The 20,907-nt window shown below is 41.6% G+C and overlaps 1 protein-coding gene across 1 annotated transcript; it reads right to left on the bottom strand.

Annotated features, from left to right (window-relative positions):
• Positions 1–15,464: 15,464 nt before the first annotated feature.
• LOC118488793 (extensin-like) lies at positions 15,465–15,833 on the bottom strand. Its single transcript, XM_035986146.1, has one exon. It carries the CDS (start codon positions 15,831–15,833, stop codon positions 15,465–15,467), a length of 369 nt encoding a protein of 122 aa, XP_035842039.1.
• Positions 15,834–20,907: the final 5,074 nt, after the last annotated feature.

Here is a 20,907-nt window from a genome sequence, read left to right on the forward strand (position 1 = left end):
AGGGTATATAATACCCGCATCTAGCCACTTCAATACTTCCTTCTTCACCACTTCTCGCTATTCGGATTTAATCTCCTTTGTGTGTCACGAGAAGGATTCATACCATCTTCCGTGATGATCTTGTGCATCACCACCGAGGGACTAATTCCCTTCAAGTCCGCAATGGTCCACCCGATAGCGGCTCTATGGATGACCAATACCTTCATCAACTTCTCTTCTTGCTCCCCGGTTAATTAGATGCAATAATTACCGGGAGCGTGCTACCTTCACCCACATAAGCATATTTAATATGCTTGGGTAGCACCTTCAACTCTAACACCGGAGGCTCTTCCAATGACGGCTTCAACTTCGTGTCGATGCTTTCCGGAAGACTTTCCACTTGATGTGTCCAAGTGGGCCTTCCTTCTTTTGCCGCCATAACCTCCAACTCTTTCATCTCTTCATCCATGCTCCGATTTGTTTCTCCTTGTAACCTGTCAAACATGAAACACTCCTCTATTGTGTTTTCCTCTTCGACACTAGTGTCACATAGAGGTATACACTCGTCAACGATGTCCGCCATGTAACATTCATCGCCAACTAGAGGATCCGTTAATCTTGAAAAGACATTTAACCGCAACCGACGGTTACCAAAAGTCATGTCGACCGTGCACGATTTGCAATTAATTTGGGCATTTCATGTTGCCAAAAATGGTCGACCAAGGATCACCGTTGGTTGCTTGGTTCGTTCCAACGAAACATAATCCAATACAAGAAAGTCCACCGGATAGTAAAAGTCCTCGACCTTGACTATTACATCCGTGACTATCCCACGGGGTAGTTTAGGAGTCAAATCGGCTAACACCACAGTGGTGTTAGACACTTGAAGTGGACCAAAATCGTATTGGTCATATAAACTACCCGGCAAGATACTCACACTTGCCCCAAGATCCAAAAGTGTCCGTGTCATTTTGAATTCACCAACTTGTGTTGAAATAATGGGCGCCCCCGGATCTTGAAGTTTTGGTGGAAGTGCACCCAAAAGAATTGAACTCACATTTTCGGTTAAATCAAGTTTCTTAGGAAACTTGTGAGTCCTCTTTTGGGTACATAAATCCTTCAAGTATTTAGCATATGAAGGTATTTGCTTAATGGCATCTAAGAGTGGTAAGTTAATTTTAACTTGTTTAAAAATTTCCCACATCTCTTCTTGATGTGGACCTCTTTTGTTTACCACTTTCTTAGATGGTCCCAATAGAGCTTCGGGATAAGGGGCGGTATTAACCTCCACACCCTTGTCCTTAGCCTTTGAGACGGGAACGGTCACAACGGGTGTATCTTTATTAAATTTTAATTCATTTTTATTTTGACCCGTTTGACCGTTGCTACCTTCATCATCACTCGCATCTTCCACCACCCCTTCAACGAACTTGGGTGATGGTGGCTCAACACCATTATCTATCACTCGACCACTACGTAAAGAAATTTTATTTATTGGTACCTCACGTGTGTTTTTCAAGCTCGACCCTTGATGTTTAGGGTTCACCGTGGTGTCGCTTGGAAGCTTCCCCGTGCTTCCTCTCATTTGAGCCATTTCCTCCGCGAGTTGGCCTACTTGTTTTGCTAATGCCTCATGTGCTTTGTCCCGAATCTCATTCTCTTTCTTAGACTCTTGCATCATCGAAAGCATCACATCCATCTTTGCATTCAAGTCATTACCACCCCCTTGGTTGTTTGACCCACTTCCATTACCGCCTTGATTATTGTAATTCCTTTGGTACCCTCCTTGGTAGTTGTTGTCCCAACCTTGGTACCCTTGATTGTAATTACGTTGATAACCCCCTTGGTTACCACCTTGGCAATTTTGATACGATGACCCGCTTTGGTTACCCGGTTGAAAGTTCGGGTTCATTTGATTCGCGGCATTCCCATATCGGAAGTTGGGATGGTTTCTCAATCCGGGATGGTAAGTGTTCGAGTTCATGTCATTGTTCTTTCTATCTCCGAACACTTGATTGACTTCCTCGGTGTACTCATTCGCCCTCGTTGGACATTGCTCCTGTAACACCTCAAAATTTTGTGTCCAATAATGTGTTGACACGTGTCATGAGTTTACACGTGGCATTAAATATTAAATAAAGGACTAAAGTTGACAAACCTTGAAAGTATGTAAATTCGAGGGTTAAAAATGTCAACGAGGGGTAAATATACTGTATAGTAACCCTAAATGATGCTCGTACCTTCAAACGAATGAATCATGGATCGTACGGAGCGAAACGCGGGAGAAAGTGAGAGATTACAAGCTACAGGGGTTAATTGTGTCAACATGTTTAATTTATACCTCTGAGTGACCCTTTGACGAACCCGAGGCTTTGTAACAGTAAAATACGCTCACTAGAATATACGATATAAATTTCGCGAAGTTCCGTTTTAAAACGAGAAAGTTATGATCAAATTCGTATGCGAGGGGTTAAAAGCGTCAACAATAAAAGTTAAGGCTTTTCGGATAGTAATTAAACTAACCGGGGACTTAACAATGCGGGTAAAAGTCACGAGGCCCTTAATTGTAAATAATCGAGGGCCAAATCGCAAAGTTACCCCTTCGAAACCGAAAGGTCAGGTTAATCATGACAAAAGATTTGAAAATCTGGATTTACAGGCCTCAGGCGGGCCGCGTTGATGAAACATGCAAGCTAATGCGGGCCGCGCGCCACCTGAAGATCCGTTTACTGACATGAGGATTCAGGCGGCCCGCGTCCAAGTGATCAGAATCCTAATGCGGGCCGCGTGAAGGTCCCAGATGCAGAATTCTTGGACAGATTCAATGTTTGAACTTGTAAACGATCATTGATGCATTAATTGAAGCATGGGCGCCCTCTACATGCCCCCTAGCACCTAGGGACACCTGCTAATCATCCGTGAACCATTGTAGGGTGAGTTGTAATGATCTTGTGCATGAAATTTCACTATAAAAGGACATACATTGCACACAGTTGAAACACACCTCAAACCTGCATTCTAGTTCTTCTCTGGAGCTCTAAAGCATTCTTCTATCATCCCTAGTCGTGCACCAAGCTTCTGTAAGTATGCCTACCCTTTTGTGGCTTAGTTTATGCATAGTTTAGCTTAAAAGTCAATCCTTCGTAATTAACGATTGACTTTGCGATAAATCACAAATGGTCCAGTGGTTTGTTGAATCAAAGGTAGTTATATGTTGGTAATCATGTGGGCTTTAAACCCCTAAAAGGGCACCCTCTGATTCCCACTCTAACTAGTCCGAATGTCGAGTCAAACGTGCTTAGAAAAAGTCAATAGAAATGCAATTTTGCGATTTAATGCATAATCAGTAATGTAGATGATGTGTAACCTGTTTTAACACTCATAAAACATGATAATAAGTATATTAACTAGTCTAAGCTTGTTTGATCCGACCATTTACTGTTTTGACCCGGTTCGGAGCCGAAAGTCGCAAAACTTTGACTTTTGCTTTGACTTCAGTTCTGACCTGTTAAAGTATGATTTAGATATGCCTTAGGACTCTCTTAGGACCAGGTTACATGATGGCATAACCCTCTGTGACCGGTCCGTTGTTTGTCCGAGTCTTTTACACATTTCCGTTAAATGGTTAAAAGTTGACCGTAACGCCCTTTTTAATTTAAAACGAGAATTTCGGACATGTGAAAGGGCCATAACCTTAGTTACTGATTTCTAAGCATGTCCCTAAAATTTCACGTCAATCCGAGGTCCAGAATAGGAGTTATGCTAAATAGCGCAAATTATGGAAACTTTAGTAATTAAATAGCGCAATTAGCATAACGCCTATCTAAACCCAGATTTCGACACCAAACCTTTTACACATTGATGTAAAATAATATTTTGGGATTTTAAAGATTTTTAATTATTTTTAACCTGCTCATAACCTGCGGTTATGGCAACGGTTCGGTAAATACCGAATATACCCTTTTCGGCCATAACTTGAGTTCTACAAGGTCTTTTGACCCGATTCCAGTTGCTACTGATTTTAAATAATAAATGAAGTATTTTAGACTTTATAAACTGTTCGGGAAACTCATATTTCCTGTAGAACTCAGAAACCTCTTTTATAATCTTTAAAAAGACCGAAATACCCCTACGGGGCATAATATTAACTTAAACTCGTAACGGGCATTATGGAAGGTATCCTACTGATACCACAACCTCTTTAGGACATGTTGACTTAGGAAAACAGTGTAGGACTCTTACGGTTACCCGTTGCGCCTTTTGCGCGCACGGTTCGGCTTATGTAACTAGGTTTACATAAACTAGCCGAAACGGGTCAAACCATATTGTTTTGACCCCAAAATCCAGAGTATGATTATTATACCCATATAAAACAAGTATTCAAACTTGTTGGGTCCAAATCACATTCCATTCCCGGTTTTCGCCTTTCACGCGATTAAACCGTAATTACCCTTCGAAACTGACCGGTCTAAGCTACGGCTAAATTAAAGACCCGTTAGGATTCTAATAGGTTATTTTTAACCTTCGTTCCAGAATAGGAGACCAGTAAAAGCTATTTGCAATTTATTCAATTAAGGATTTATACTTGCAAAGGTAAATACTTTTAACTTATTTTCCGTTATACGGGCTTGGGTTACGGTATATAGCATACCGCTTGATCGGGCATCAAATTCTCCACCATTAAGTGGGTAATTGAATAAATTTGATCGGCTCGTTTAAACAGTCTTGTTACTTAAAAGCCTTTGGGGGGTTAATGACCATGTCCCGGATATCCCTGGCAGCATTTTACGAAATGGCCACGACCTAAGCGCGGAGTGTAGGCGTACACTCGTCAGTGCATAAATAGTTGATGTGGTGTGTCTATTGATCTTTAACCCGGACAAGATCCGGGCTACTGAATGCATAAGGAACATGTAATCCGTTCACAAGATTATAAATTTAAATAATTCTCCCAAGTTATAAAAGAGTTTGTGCCTTGTGCATTCAAATCAATTTTAATAAATATTTTTACAAAAGTGTCGGTTGAATGTATTTACCAGTGTAAACTGACGTATTTTCCCAAAAAGATTAAATGCAGGTACTAAGCGTAATTGGCTGGATAAATCTCCTTAGCATCAATAACGAGTCTCGCAAGCTTAAGATGCCTTCGTCTGTTGAACAATACTTATATTTTTATTTGATCCCCTGTGGATGCTTTTCAACTATTCGTGATACATTTGATATTACAAACAATGGTTGAAATATAATTATCTTTATGCTTCCGCTGTGCATTCATATATTGTGTGGTTTGACTATATTGTTGCCAACTACGTCACGGTAATCCCCCACCGGGCCCACCAGTGAGACACGTGGAAATCGGGGTGTGACAGGTTGGTATCAGAGCCAACACTGAGTGAATTAAACACTAGCCTTTGTGTCTAATCTCAGTTACACAATTGCACATACTTGAGTCTAGACAAGAACATAGGACAAATTCGAATTGTTATTCCAGTTTGTCTTTTTATTGTTTATTGTTATTTAAAGTTTTGAAAGCAGGAAATATGCCACCAGCAATCAGACGAGGAAGAGGAGGAAGAGGCAAAGGGACGATCATTACTCACAATGATCACAAGGCTGGTCCTTCGAACATGCGAGCTCCTTCCAGTACAAGAAGTGAGGAACCACAGAGACGAAGAAGAAACCTCTTTGAACCTGCAAGACATTCTACCTCGCATAGCTCAACACCTTCATACCGTCATTCTTTTGGACCAAACTCAGAAAATGACCCCAATAACCCTCAACCATCGTTCATACCTCTCCAGCGATCTGCTTCACACCGTTCTTATGGCGATCCTTCTCCTTTCTTCGTAGGACAATTCAACCCAGCAGATTATGTCCAAGAACCAATAGGGTATAACCCTTTAGGACCAGAGGATCAATTTTCTGAAGATAATGCAGTGGATATGGACGAGGATACAGACCCCGTCGAGCCTGCAAGAGGTACTCCCAATCATCCAATCGAGATCTCTGATGGGTCATCCTTTCATGGAACACCATATCAAGGTCCCGATAGTTATCAGGCGAGGTTTGACCAATGTAATTGGTACTTCACACCATCTCATCACTTCTCGCCTCATGATCAACAGCAACAACAGGATCCTTCGGAGGATTCGTGGTTCGTGGCAGTTACGCCACCGCCACCGCCACCAGCTCAACCAGTAATTCCAGATCCGCCAAGGCGTAGAAGATCAGGCGCGCGGATGTCCATCCGAGGAGGGGAATTCCATTTCAGCACCCCTCGCCACTCGAGTGCGAGTCACTTTTCGTCAGTGCCTGAAGAACCACAATTAGGTGAACCTTCGGGTCACCCTGCAGAGGTGAATTCTGCACCAGTTGCACCACCTCCGCCACCTTTCGGCTATGATAACCCTATACCAGCGTACGGCGGTTCCACCGTGTACAACCCGTTTGAGCAACCGACTCACACGCACTATAACTATAACTATGATGCCGATCCATACGTGGTAGCGGCTAATTACAATGCTCTCCATGGAACCTTTTGGAGACCAGATTACTCAACTCATGGGTATCCAATACCTCCTAGACCTCCGGTTCAACAACCGTCGCAGCATCCACGTTTTTCTCCACCGGAGCAAGAAGAAATCCTACACCGTTTAAACCGTGTGGAACGAGACTTCGAACAAGAACGTAAGAGTAATCGTGGATTCCTCAAGGGCCTAGCAAACCTACTAAAAGGGAGGAAGAAACGAGATCATTAGTCTCCTTATGTATTGTTGTATTTACAATTTAGTCCCTGCGTGGACATTTATCGCATTTCAGTCCCTACCTGGACTTATCTTTTAGTCCCTGCGCGGACATCTATCTTGTATTGGTCCCTGCGTGGGCTTGTTTTTCTATAAACCTCTGCGTAGGTATTTATTTATTTAAAAAGTCCCGTTTAGGGCAGCGTGTAATCATTTTTGAGATTAATGGAATATTATGTTATAAATTTCATTTTGTTATTATATATGAAATAAATCAAAAATCATTCCTTTTAAATTAAATCTGCCTAAATAAAGAATCTTAAGAGTGAAACCTAGCCAGGTGTCATTATAAGACCCGGCCAAGATAGTAAGACCTGATTAAAAGATTCAGATTCCCTGTTAACCTCTGTAAACATGTTAACATTCTTGGCAGATGTGATTCGTTAAAATCGCACGCGTCATTCTTATATAAGAAACCTTTTAAGGATTCCAAGGCCCAAATTAATGATTTGTAAATCATGGGTTAAATCGTCAATGAAGGCGATCAATTATTAAACATCCATTAGTGATGTAGTGCCTACGGGCCAAACCTATTTAACATCCATTAGTGATGTAATGCCTACGGGCCATACTTATTGTCATATAAGACAAAAGGCAGTTGTAGTCTATGACTCCCTGTCCGAAAAGGTAAAAGGACTACGGTTCAAACCTTCATGCCTTGATTCTCCGTAATCCCGGCTAATATTATATAAAACGTCCTTGTGACTAGGCTTTTGTGCCACTAACATTATTGTTATAATTAGGATAAGTTATGTTCAAATCCTAAATAAAAGTGAGTAACAAATTAACCAGATATGGTCTCTGTTACCATGGTTAATGAATTGCCATAAAAGACAATTCCATAATAAACTCCTAAATGAAACTTTTTCGTTATCTTCTGTAGCAGATTCAAGTAACAATGGCTGATCCCAATGAAGTGAATAGTCACTCGAAAGAAGATGAAAATGATAATGCCCAGATTCATTTGACGGGCGTGGAATTGAAAGCTCTTGTCGACGGTGCTGTTAAGGCAGCCTTGGATCGACAATACGAAGAGTACACTGAGTCCCGGAGTAGAACCATATCTAAACCACACTCAAAGCCAAAAACACACTCAAAATCTCACAGCAAACCCCCGTCTAAGCCTAAAAAGGACGATGATAACCACTCATCCAATGAAAACAGTGTTCGTCCTAAGGAAAAAGTGTTTACTGATGCATCTCGCGCCAGGGGTTGCACCTACAAGTATTTTGTATCTTGCAAACCCCGAGATTTCACTGGGGAGAAGGGTGCGGTAGATTGTATGATATGGTTAGACGAGATGGACACCGTGGTGGACATCAGTGGCTGTGCAGAGAGAGACGTGATAAAGTTTGTTTCGCAATCATTCAAGGGCGAAGCCCTGGCTTGGTGGAGGTCGTTGGTTCAGGCCTCGGGAAGGCTGTTTTGTACAGCATGACGTGGGAGGAATTTATTTCTCTCATCAAGGAAAATTACTGCCCTCAACATGAGGTTGAAAAGATCGAGTCCGACTTCCTATCGTTGGTTATGACGAACCTTGACTGTCAAGCTTACCTCACGAGCTTCAACACGATGTCCCGGTTGGTTCCATATCTGGTAACCCCGGAACCAAAGAGAATAGCTCGTTTTATCGGTGGATTAGCCCCCGAGATAAAGGCAAGCGTAAAGGCCTCTCGGCCAACGACCTTTAGATCTGTAGCTGACATATCTTTGTCCCTTGCTCTGGATGCGGTCAGACAAAGATCACTGAGGAACAAAGAAGCTGAGAAGAGAAAGCGTGAAGATGATAGTTCACGAAGGTCGGGCAAGAAGCACCGTGGAAACGGTGACAACAAGAGAGGGTCTGAGTCAAGGAAGGATGGGCAACAATCTGGTGAGAAGCCCAAGTGCAAGAATTGCAAGAGACATCAATTTGGAAAGTGTAGACTCGAATCAAACTCGCAGACTCAGTCAAAGTCATTTGCTTGCGGGTTATGCAAGTACAAGGACCACAAGACCTTGGATTGCAAAAAGATAAAGGATGCAACTTGCTACAGTTGCAACGAGAAGGGGCACATTAAAACCAACTGCCCTAAAAACGCCAAGAAGCCTGAAGAGGCCAAGAAGACCAATGCGAGAGTCTTCAGGATGGATGCGAAAGAAGTAGTGCTAGACGATAACGTGATCACAGGTACTTTTCTTGTAAATGATATCTTCGCAAGAGTACTTTTTGATTCAGGCGCTGATAAGTCTTTCGTAGATCATAAATTTTGCAAATTGCTGAATATGCCTGTCAAAACCTTAAATGTGAATTATGAGGTAGAGCTAGCAGATGGCACCATAGAAACCGTCTCCACTGTGTTAGATGGATGTGTGATATCCATTAAGAACCACTCTTTTCCTCTATCTCTACTTCCCTTTAAATTGGCCGGTTTTGACATAGTATTGGGTATGGACTGGTTGTCTCACAACCAGGCCCAAATCGTCTGCAACAGAAAGCAAATAGTGATAAAGACTCCGTCTGGTGAATCGCTTACCATTCGGGGAGATACCCAGTATGGATTGCCTGAGCAAGTGACTATGATCAAGGCTTCAAAATGTCTAAAGAAGGGTTGTGTCATCTACATGGCACAGGTAATTTTTGATGAGCCTAAACCGAAGATAGAAGACATTCCCGTCATTTCGGAATACCCAGAAGTTTTCCCTGAAGATCTACCCGGTTTGCCACCAGATAGGCAAGTGGAATTCAGGATCGATATCATCCCTGGAGCAGCACCTGTTGCTCGAGCACCTTACAGGTTAGCACCAACCGAAATGAAGGAGTTGAGGACCCAACTGAATGAACTGCTAGCTAAAGGTTTCATCAAACCTAGTTCGTCTCCCTGGGGAGCACCTGTCCTATTTGTCAAGAAGAAGGACGGATCGATGCGTCTGTGCATCGATTATCGCGAGCTTAACAAAGTCACGATAAAGAATAGGTATCCTTTGCCGAGGATCAACGATTTGTTCGATCAGTTACAAGGGGCAAGTTATTTCTCAAAAATTGACTTGAGGTCAGGCTACCATCAACTAAAAGTCAGAGATGAAGACGTACATAAAACCGCATTTAGGACTCGTTATGGTCACTATGAGTTCCTAGTGATGCCTTTTGGGCTCACTAATGCACCGGCTGCGTTCATGGATCTCATGAATCGCGTTTGCAAGCCGTACTTAGACAAATTCGTCATCGTTTTCATCGACGATATTCTTATCTACTCAAAGAACCAAGCTGACCATGAGAAACACCTTCGCTGTATTCTCAAACTCCTGCATCATGAGAAACTCTATGCCAAATTCTCTAAGTGCGAATTCTGGCTTCGAGAAGTCCAATTCCTAGGACATGTTGTCAGCGAGCGTGGTATCCAAGTGGATCCCGCTAAAGTGGAAGCTGTCATGAATTGGCAAGAGCCAAAGACGCCTACAGAGATTCGTAGTTTCCTGGAGTTAGCAGGATATTACAGGCGTTTCATTGAAAATTTTTCAAGGATTGCTGCGCCCTTAACTTCCTTGACCAAGAAGAAAGTAAAGTTCGTTTGGGGCCCTAAGCAGCAAGAGTCCTTTGATATTCTGAAGCAAAAGTTGAGCAACGCTCCTGTACTGACATTGCCTGAAGGTACCGAAGAGTTCGTAGTTTACTGCGACGCATCACACACTGGCATGGGATGCGTGCTTATGCAGAAAGGCAAGGTTATTGCCTATGCTTCAAGACAGTTAAAGGTGCATGAAAAGAATTACACCACCCATGACTTGGAGTTGGGTGCCGTTGTGTTCGCACTAAAACTGTGGAGGCATTATCTGTATGGTATCAAGTTTGTGATTTATTCTGATCATAAGAGCCTTCAACATCTGTTTAATCAGAAGGAATTAAACATGAGGCAGCGCCGTTGGATGGAGACTTTAAATGATTATGATTGTGAAATCAGATATTATCCCGGCAAGGCGAATGTAGTCGCTGATGCCTTAAGTCGGAAGGAAAGGGTGAAACCCATCCGAATCAATGGCAAGAGCATTGAAGTGAAGAATAATTTGATTGAAAGGTTGTTAGCTGCACAGAGGGAAGCTGTGTTGGAAGCTAACTATCCCAAAGAAAAGCTAGGAGTAACTGAGGAGAAGTTAACTCTTAGCAAGGACGGAATTTTATGATTAAATGGACGAATATGGGTTCCAATTTATGGAGGACTATGAGATGTTATCCTCCAGGAAGCCCATAGTTCCAAATATTCTGTTCATCCTGGAGCTGATAAGATGTACCAGGATCTAAAGGCAAATTATTGGTGGATAGGCTTGAAAAAGTCTGTAGCCGCCTATGTAGCCACATGCTTGACTTGTGCGCAAGTCAAAGCTGAGCATCAAAAGCCGTCAGGCTTGCTACAACAGCCTGAACTTCCCGAATGGAAGTGGGAATGTGTAACTATGGATTTTATTACCAAGTTACCCAAGACGAGGAAAGGAAATGATACAATATGGGTTATAGTTGATAGACTGACTAAGTCAGCACATTTCTTACCCATCAAGGAGACTTATAGCTCCGACATGTTAGCCCAGTTATACGTTGATAAGATTGTAGCCTTACATGGCATACCAGTGTCTATTATCTCCGACAGAGATACTAGATACACGTCGCATTTCTGGAAAAGTTTCCAGCAATCTTTGGGCACACGTTTGAATTTTAGTATAGCTTACCATCCTCAGACAGACGGTCAGAGTGAGCGTACTATTCAAACGTTGGAAGACATGCTACGTGCATGTGCTATCGATTTAGGTGGTAGTTGGGATAAGAACCTACCATTAATCGAATTCTCCTACAACAATAGCTACCACACCAGCATTAAGGCTGCGCCCTTCGAGGCATTATACGGTAGAAAGTGTAGATCGCCTGTTTGTTGGGCGGAAGTTGGAGATGTCCAATTATCAGGACCAGATATAGTCTTCGAGACGACGGACAAGATTGTCCAGATTCGAGACCGTCTCAAAGCTGCCCGAGATAGGCAGAAAAGTTACGCAGATCCAAAGCGTAAAGATTTTCACTTCGAGGTAGGTGAAAAAGTGTTGCTTAATGCCTCATGTGCTTTGTCCGTGAGTTGGCCTACTTGTTTTGCTAATGCCTCATGTGCTTTGTCCCGAATCTCATTCTCTTTCTTAGACTCTTGCATCATCGAAAGCATCACATCCATCTTTGCATTCAAGTCATTACCACCCCCTTGGTTGTTTGACCCACTTCCATTACCGCCTTGATTATTGTAATTCCTTTGGTACCCTCCTTGGTAGTTGTTGTCCCGACCTTGGTACCCTTGATTGTAATTACGTTGATAACCCCCTTGGTTACCACCTTGTCAATTTTGATACGATGACCCGCTTTGGTTACCCGGTTGAAAGTTCGGGTTCATTTGATTCGCGGCATTCCCATATCGGAAGTTGGGATGGTTTCTCAATCCGGGATGGTAAGTGTTCGAGTTCATGTCATTGTTCTTTCTATCTCCGAACACTTGATTGACTTCCTCGGTGTACTCATTCGCCCTCGTTGGACATTGCTCCTGTAACACCTCGAAATTTTGTGTCCAACAATGTGTTGACACGTGTCATGAGTTTACACGTGGCATTAAATATTAAATAAAGGACTAAAGTTGACAAACCTTGAAAGTATGTAAATTCGAGGGTTAAAAATGTCAACGAGGGGTAAATATACTGTATAGTAACCCTAAATGATGCTCGTACCTTCAAACGAATGAATCATGGATCGTACGGAGCGAAACGCGGGAGAAAGTGAGAGATTACAAGCTACAGGGGTTAATTGTGTCAACATGTTTAATTTATACCTCTGAGTGACCCTTTGACGAACCCGAGGCTTTGTAACAGTAAAATACGCTCACTAGAATATACGATATAAATTTCGCGAAGTTCCGTTTTAAAACGAGAAAGTTATGATCAAATTCGTATGCGAGGGGTTAAAAGCGTCAACAATAAAAGTTAAGGCTTTTCGGATAGTAATTAAACTAACCGGGGACTTAACAATGCGGGTAAAAGTCACGAGGCCCTTAATTGTAAATAATCGAGGGCCAAATCGCAAAGTTACCCCTTCGAAACCGAAAGGTCAGGTTAATCATGACAAAAGATTTGAAAATCTGGATTTACAGGCCTCAGGCGGGCCGCGTTGATGAAACATGCAAGCTAATGCGGGCCGCGCGCCACCTGAAGATCCGTTTACTGACATGAGGATTCAGGCGGCCCGCGTCCAAGTGATCAGAATCCTAATGCGGGCCGCGTGAAGGTCCCTGAATCAATATCAACCCTATGGAATCTACAAACCCTTGTAATTTACGAGATGTCATACCCGCTTGATTTTCAGTTTTGTAAAGATAGTAATATGATCAATTTGATGAATATATGCATTTGGCCATCTGTGAGATTACAGTACCCTGTGGCATTACCGAAAGTTCAAACCATTTCAAATCTCCATCTTCCTTTTGGGAGACAGCCCGTGTTGGATGTGACCCCAAACCTTAAAAGGTTAGCTTGTGTTGTGTTACAGCAGCCGTACGGTCCGGTTCTGTTCCCTCCTTTAGACACTTTGGTCCATCTTGAAAAACTAAAAATAAATATTGAGGTTGATTATAGTCATCGGTTTCTCCCAAAGCAGGCAAGGTTCACTTGTTTGAATCGGTTACCTCATAACCTCAAGAAAGTGACATTTTCCAACTGTTACCTGCCATGGAAAGATTTATCGGAACTTGGGAGATTACCAAATCTCGAAATATTGAAATTACTGCGTGGCAATTGTCAAGGACCAAGATGGGATCCAAATGATGGGGGGTTTAAAAGGCTCAAGTTTTTGAAAATTCAGTCTCCTGAACTTGCAGAATGGAATATGTCGAGTGATCACTTTCCCGCCCTGGAAAAGTTAGTTATGGACGGTTGTAGGCGGCTTAAGGAGATCCCGATGTGCTTAGGTGAGATCCCAACCATGGGATTGATTGAGCTGAGGTGGCCTAGACGCTCAGCAGCTGAGTCAGCTAGACAGATTATTGAAGAGCAGCAGTGTCTTGGAAATGATTGGCTGAAGCTTGTTATCTTTGATCGTGAGAAAGAATGTACACGGCCTTTTGGGGGGAAGCCATTTCCTGAATTCTCTGCGCGTTATAGGTACATACATGTCGAACTCATGAAAAATCCATGTTTACGCTTGCTGTTTTTTTTAAATAACATTATGGAGTTTGTGTTCAGTAATACCTCAGATGATTCAGAGTAACAGGATGATTCGACATAGGCAAAGGTCTGAATCAGGTATTATTCTAGCAAAGCAAAGGTAGACAGCCTTACCTCTACCCCATAGGAATAGAGAGGCTGCTTCCAGTGAGACCCCCGGCTCGATAGTAGTTTTGCATCAAGCCTTGGACATAAGGCACATAACACTCGGCAATCGGGACAAAGACCAATTAGTGCATGTACCCTTTTGTCTTTCAGCTATCAACGCCACTACATGATGCATGATTAACCGTCCTCCACTTTTAACGTTATTTTCACGAAATTAGTAAAATAACGTTAAAATTAGTGGACTTTTACTTTTGCCCCCGATGGCCCACACATATATACATCATATGCGCATACTGCAAGCGGGGCGTTTTTCTCTCAATGACAATGACACCTTTGTTTATCATCACCACTTGATCTTGAGGACGGCGAGTTTACAGGTTTGCTTCGGTTTTAAAACTGATGATGGCGATCATTTAGATTTACGGTTTGGTCTATATATTCCTTATTTTTACAATGATTCTGTTTTTGTAAATTTTCATCTCTTTGATGTGTCATTGTCTTTTCTAAACGTTTGGATATCAGGTGTTTGTGTTTTTGTCTTTTAAAGGAGTTATTTAAATGTGCATCAAACCGATTACAACATTGAGTTAAACCTAAATAAATATGGTTTGCATCTACATCTAAATTTATTTTTAGATATGTTTTAAAATTGTAGCAACGAGTATATCAACAAATCAAATAACATATTTATCCTAATGAATACAAATCTTATTTACTTATCTTCGTTTAACAACAGCAACAAAAAAGAAGAATAGTGGTCTGTTTGTTATGGGGTAATGGAATGGACGAAGTAATGGAATGAACGAGGGAATGCAATGGATCATTACCATTTCATGTCGTGTTTGGTTACCATGTGGGAATGAAATGAATTATTATTGTGTATTGTTTGGTAGGCAAGAAAAATGAAGGAATAAAATCAGCAATGAGTGGTAGTGGTCGGTGGTAGTGATTGTGGGTGGTTATAGGTGGCGGCGGCGACGACGAGTGGTAGTGGAGGCGGCGACGGCGGTAGTCGGTGACAGGGGTGGCGGCCGTCGATGATGGTTGGTGGCGGCAGAGGTGGCGTCGACGGTGGTTGTGGCGTCGACGGTGGTTGTGGGTGGCGGCGAGTGGTGTTGGCAGCGGCGGTGGTTGGTGGCGGCGGCGGCGGTGGGTGGCAACGGTGGCCGGTTGTGGCAGCGGTGACGGGTTGCGGGTGGAGGCGACGATGGTGAAGGTGGTGGGTTGTGGTGTTGTTGATGAATGGTGCAAAAGGGGATGGAATGAATGGAATGGACGGGTGAATGGAATGGACGAGGTAATGGAATGGATGAGGTAATGGAATTGATCATTACCTTTCCATGTCTTGTTTGGTTACCATCTGAGAATGGAATGAACCATTACTTTTTGTTGTTTGGTACGCAAGAAAAGACGAAGGAATAAAATCGGATGGCGGTGGTCAGTGATGGGCGGTGATGGTGGGTGGTGATAGGTGGCAGTTGTAGCGACAGCGGTGGTTGGCGGTGGTGGTGGGTGGAGACGGAGGCGGGTGGTGACAGCGATGGTGGTGGTGGGTGGCGTCGGTGATCGGAGGTGGTAGCGACGGTTGATAGCGGTGGCGGAGGTGGGTGGCGACGGCGGCGGTGATCGAAGGTAGTAGCAGCGATGGTGGTAGCGGTGGCGGCGATGATCGAAGGTGGGTGGTGATCGGAGGTGCCCGGCTCGGAAGCACGGAAACGCCATTGAGGTGCCGTCTCCCGTCCCGGGGACTGCTAGGGGACGGAAACGGCACGGGGACGGCCGGGAAACGTCCCCGGCATGTTGGGTACGACCTGGAAACGTGCTGCAAAAGGGGACGGGGTTTGGGGACGTGCAAGAAACGTTTCCCTCAAGTTCTGTTTATTTTTCTGGCCGGAAACCTGCAATTTTCGCCTGAAACCTGCTGGAAACCAGGAAGAAGAAGAGTGGCTACGTGTTTGTTGCGTTTGAGCCTTTTTAGGGTTAAATAAGTTTATGGATTTTAACTTTTAACCCCTCTATCTTTCATTAAGTTACATTTACTCCCTAAAACTTGTAAAATGTACATAAAAAGTGTAAAATTAGTTTGTGTATCTTAACATTTACCCCCCCCCCCTATTTTCACTAGCTTACATTTGGTCCTTAAACTTATAAATTTATACATAAAAAAGGTTTAAAATTAACATTATATATATAAAAAATTATATAGATAGCTATTTTTTATTTCTTAAATTTTAAACTACCTTATCGCTAAACACGAAATAGCGTATTTCATCGCTATTGCTACGTAGCATATAGGTACGTTGTCGCTATTCGCTATCGATAACTATGCTGTTAACGTTTGATTAGATTAGGAAGATATGAGATTTTTGAACTTTACATCAATATATAACTATTTTGGGGTTTTGTGTTACATTATCTTGAATATATATTTATTTTTTATATGTTTTTATTCCCGTACCCGTTCCGTCCCCGCTTCTTGAATTTTTTAGTTTTGTCGTTCCCTGTTCCCGTACCCGGCCCCGTACCCCGTTCCCGTACCCGTCCCAGTGCATCATAGCCGCGAAGATGGTGGGTGGCAACGACAGAGGTGGTGGCGGCGGCGGGTGGCGACGAAGGTGGATGACGACGACGGATGATGGTGGTGGTGGTGGTGGGTGGTGGCAATGGTGGTGGGTTGTGGTGTTGTTAATGAAGAGTTAAGAGGGAATGGAATGGAAAAAAAAATAGGGGGCGGATGGAATGATTTTGAAGGAGTGGAATGCATTTTGGAATGAGCGATTCCATTTCATTGACCAACCAAACACTCTTTTCTCCATTCCCTCATAATGGTCTATTCCATTCCATCTCTCATTCATGCATACCAAACGCTACCAGGGGGTGGAGGGGGTGGATGAAATGATTTTGAGGGAATGAAATGTCTTATGGAATGGGTTATTCCATCCATTGACCTACTAAACACTCTTTTCTTCATTCTTCGTAATGATTCATAGGGGTGTTCAAAAAAATCCGGATCTGAAACCGAATCCGAAATATCCGAAAATCCGTATCCAAAATTTCGGATATCCGAAAATTCGGATATTCGAAAATCGGATAATCCGAATTTTCGGATTGGGATTCGGATATGAATTTCAAAAATTTCGGATAATCCGATTATCCGATATCCGAAAACTATTTATTTTTTCATAAATATATATAGTATATGAGCATTATATTTTGTTTGAAGTATTGTAAAAGTTAGTAAAAAAATAGTAAATAATTGTATTCGTGTGAATTTATGATTGTTTTTAGTTTTAAATGTTGGAAATTTAAATGTTCGAAATTTATAAAACCGGCCAAACTGAAGCAGGTGGATCGGTTTGAGATCTAAGTTGTTCGGTTCATGGTTTGGTTTTCATAGTTTGAAAATTTAATGGTTCGGACCGAAACTTTGTAAACCGAACCAACTGTCTAACCTTTATTATTAATATGTTTTTTTTTTTTTTACAATTTTCGAATTGTTTTTAGTAGATTAGGGTTTTCTATTCAAAAAGGGATGGCGGCGCAGTTTGTTGCTCGTCTACCTGCTATCCTTATGTAATTTGCCCTGATGATATCTTTATTGAATTTTCGAATGTGTAGTTGTGGTTGTGTAATAAACAATTTCATGGTTAATGCAGGTCGTTTTTTGCTCCCAAAAGCATCAACTTTATGAACCATCTGTTGTCTAATCTTTGCTTATTCTAAGACTCTCCGTAGTGGGCTAGCACCCCTTCCACATCACCGTCAAACCACTACATGGGGGTGTTAGCCCCTTCTTTGTTACCCATTAATGGGCGTGAAGGAGATGTGAGATGTGGTTCACAAGTTATTAACCAATTACTTCATTTTTATTTATTTTATTTTTCATTTATTTAATGGTTCACAAGTTATCAACCATTTACTTCATTTTTATTTATTTTATTTTTCATTTATTTAATTTTCAGTTAAATACACTTTTGAGGGTTTAGTTAATTAAAGTCTCGCTACCTACATGACGTAGCACAAACTTATTAATCGTTATTCACTTATCTTGTATCTATATTTCATTGGATTGTTCAACATATTTTGCTTAATGTGACAAGTCTTGCATTTTTCACTACCTACGCTATATTGGTTTAATTTTGACAGAATGTTATTTCAAGGTTAGGTTTTGAACATTTAGGGGTGTTTCGGATCGCTTAAGAATGCTTATTCTTGTACTAAAGTTAGAACTTAATAAGCAAACCAAACATCTCTTGTTAGTTGACTCTTTAATTCTTGGAGCTTAATGTTAGTGCAAGTAACTATGGGTTCTTTCTGTAAATAGTCAAGAGACTTTCTTTGCTTGATCCAACTAAGGAGAGAATACATGGATATATAGACAGAGACTACTACAACTTTCCTAGTGAGGAGGAGCATTATCTAGGACACTAATACGTTAAAGAAATATATAAAATATGCTAAAAATATATTGATATATTCTCATTAATACACTGCCGTAGTTGAAGCAGTAGGCGAGCGATGTTGTATCAGTTCTGTTTAAATGTAATGGAAAACATGAATAATACCTGTTACAGCAGACAGGCCAGTAGAGAATCCAGTCAGAGATGCAGACACTGAGTTCGACATGATTGTCAGGATGATCTGGTTCCTCCTTAGGGTGTAAGTTATGATGGTGATGAAACCGAAAGTAGGGTGATTTCGGTTTTGGGGAGAGAGCCGATTTCTTGATGTTATGAGGGTTGTGATTGTGTAATGTGTGTAACCCTTTAACTCTCTAATAAGCCCCTTATTTATACACCCAAGAGGAAACCCAATTAGTTAATAAGGGTAATATGGTCCATCAACAATTACCAACTAATTATTAATAGGTTAATAAATATATTTTGATCTAATATAATATAAATGATTATATAGGCTACAAGATTAAATATTACATTTTATATATTTAATCTCACATTCTCCCACTTAGCCAAGTAATCATTTATCATGAGTATTAGGTAAGCCTGGCCAGGAGTTAACACTCATTTTAGCTTTAAACCAAGAACTATAGCAGAGAAATACAGCCGTTGAATCATCATTCGACTCAGGACCCCCATTAGTCATACTATAGCCTCAATTTAAAACCTAATAGTTACGATCAAAATATGTATAAGCCCTTTAGCGTCTGATTTGTATTTATATTTGTCTATATGTCATTACACCGGCAGAACATATGTTAGAGACATACAAAATCAAACTGAGGAAATTTTATTAATTAAAACATAAGCTAGTACAATATGCCATTAAACAAGGTCTTTAGTAAGTCCCATATTCGATACATGTTCTTCGAAAACTTTAGGTGGGAGACCTTTAGTCATTGGATCCGCTAGCATATCTTTAGTACTAATATACTCTATACAAAGATTATTTTCCTCAACACGTTCACGTACGAACAAGTACTTTGTATCGAGATATAAACCAGCTCCAGTCGAACTGTTACTGTTCGAGAAACTAACGGCAGCTGAGTTATCACAGTAAAGCTTCAATGGTCTAGAAATGGAATTAACAATTTTGAGTCCAGTGATCAGATTTCTAAGCAACATTCCATGACAGGTTGCGTTGTAAACAGCAATGTATTCTGCCATCATTGTGGAAGTTGTAGTTAACTGTTGTTTATGACTCTTCCATGAGATAGGTCCGCCTGCTAACATAAAGATGTAGCCCGAAGTGGATTTCTTGTCATCTTTGCATTTGGCAAAGTCAGAATCAGAATAACCTACCACTTCTAAGTGATCACTTCTTCTATAAGTCAGTTTATAGTCTTTCGTCCCTTGCAGATATCTGAGGACCTTCTTAGCTGCTTTCCAGTGATCTAGGCCAGGATTAGTCTGATAACGGCCTAGCATTCCAGCAATATAAGCGATATCTGGGCGAGTACAGACTTGAGCATACATCAGGCTCCCGACTACTGACGCGTAAGGTATCTGGCTCATTTGCTCCTTTTCAACCTCTGTTGTCGGACACTGGAATGAACCGAAAACATCTCCCTTAACTACTGGAGCGACGGAGGGTTTGCACTGTTGCATGTTGTAACGTGTAAGGACACGATCTATGTAAGTCTTTTGAGACAATCCTAAGATCCCTTTGTGTCTATCTCGGTAAATTTCGATGCCAATGACGTAAGAAGCATCTCCGAGATCCTTCATGTCGAAGTTATGCGAGAGTAACCGCTTCGACTCATGCAACATGTCTAAACTATTACTTGCCAATAGAATGTCATCTACGTAAAGGACAAGTATAGTAAAGTTACTCCCACTCATCTTGAGGTAGGTGCATTGATCCACTTGATTCTTCATAAAACCTTGCCTCTTCATGACTTCATCAAACTTGAGATACCATTGACGTGATGCTTGTTTTAACCCATAAATGGATTTCTTCAACTTACAGACTAGATGCTCCTGACCTTCAGGTTTAAAGCCTTCAGGTTGTTTCATGTAAACATCTTCGTCTAAGTCTCCGTTAAGGAAAGCAGTTTTGACGTCCATCTGATGCAGCTCTAAATCAAAATGAGCTACTAGGGCCATAACGATCCTTAATGAATCTTTACGAGAGACAGGTGAAAACGTCTCTTGATAATCAATTCCCTCTTTCTGAGTGTAGCCCTTTGCAACCAATCTCGCTTTATAGCGTTCAACGTTCCCATTCGGATCCAGTTTTGTTTTGAACACCCATTTACAACCTACAGGTTTGACACCGTTGGGTAATTCTACCAAATCCCAAACGTCATTTTTCTTCATGGATTCAAGCTCATCAATCA

This window comes from Helianthus annuus, chromosome 17, assembly GCF_002127325.2.
Source record: "Helianthus annuus cultivar XRQ/B chromosome 17, HanXRQr2.0-SUNRISE, whole genome shotgun sequence".
Lineage (NCBI taxonomy): Eukaryota > Viridiplantae > Streptophyta > Magnoliopsida > Asterales > Asteraceae > Helianthus > Helianthus annuus.

Excerpts from the sequence above, each read along its gene's own strand:
- LOC118488793 (XM_035986146.1), bottom strand. The coding sequence starts at position 15,833 with ATGGCGTTTCCGTGCTTCCGAGCCGGGCACCTCCGATCACCACCCACC.